Below are 826 nucleotides of genomic sequence, written 5' to 3'. Positions count from 1 at the left end.
CTTTATTTATGATTGCATCTGCTTTAGAGCAAAACCAAGCCTTTAAATCAAATATTTTGTCTCTCCCACCACCCTCTCCTCTGTTACTCAGGATTTTAACGGGCAGAAGGAGCTGTGCCCGCGTCTCTGCCACCTGAAGAAAGGCCCCAACGGCTACGGCTTCAACCTGCACAGCGAGAAGTCCCGGCCAGGGCAGTTCATCCGCTCAGTCGACCCCGACTCGCCAGCCTCCAGAGCGGGGCTGCGGCCCCAGGACCGGCTGGTGGAGGTAACGGCATGGGGGCTCAGCACCTCCCTGCCTGGGGAGCCTTTGGGGGTGTCCTCGGCACGTGCCACCCAGGGATGTTCCATCCTGCCCAGCTTGGCAGGAGCAGCCGCATCCTGTCCCCATCCAGCAGATGGACAGCAGAAGCGATGGGACCCTTGGGACACCTGAAGCTGAAACAAAGCCCTGTCCCACCACCTCTTCTATCACATCCCCCCTGTTCTTCCATAATACAGAACCACAAGACCGCAGTGGGTGCTTAGGTGGTGACTTTTGGACCTTCAGTCCAAGTGCGACTGCTGGAACCGGGGTGATGCTGCCAGCTTTGGCCACACAGGGGAGGGTGGGAGCAGGTGACCTGCTGCCCCTGCGCCTGTCTGGGTGGCCCAGGGGTGGCAGCATGATCCCCTGGGTAGATGGGGTGGTTGATGGGTGCCCATCTCACCCCCATAGCACAGCCACCCCCACGCTGGGTGACATTGCCTGATGCTGCTCGGTGCTGGAGCTCTGCTGGCTGGCGCCAGGAGGGGATGGCGCTGACCAGCCGAGACGGTTGCCCGG

General features: G+C 61.0%; 1 protein-coding gene across 1 annotated transcript in view; it reads left to right on the top strand.

Moving 5' to 3' along the window:
* Positions 1-91: 91 nt before the first annotated feature.
* Positions 92-826, top strand: part of LOC104497951 (Na(+)/H(+) exchange regulatory cofactor NHE-RF2-like) — a gene marked incomplete at its 5' end in the record, with an annotated part of 8,043 nt that continues 7,308 nt past the window's right edge. Inside the window, one exon of the mRNA XM_010141262.1 lies at positions 92-268. Within this exon, the coding sequence (XP_010139564.1) occupies positions 92-268 (177 nt within the window). The remainder of the gene's footprint in view (positions 269-826) is intronic.

This window comes from Buceros rhinoceros, unplaced genomic scaffold (genome assembly GCF_000710305.1).
Source record: "Buceros rhinoceros silvestris isolate BGI_N320 unplaced genomic scaffold, ASM71030v1 scaffold31548, whole genome shotgun sequence".
In the NCBI taxonomy this organism is placed as follows: Eukaryota; Metazoa; Chordata; class Aves; order Bucerotiformes; family Bucerotidae; genus Buceros; species Buceros rhinoceros.
This window is presented reverse-complemented; position numbering and strand designations above follow the sequence as displayed.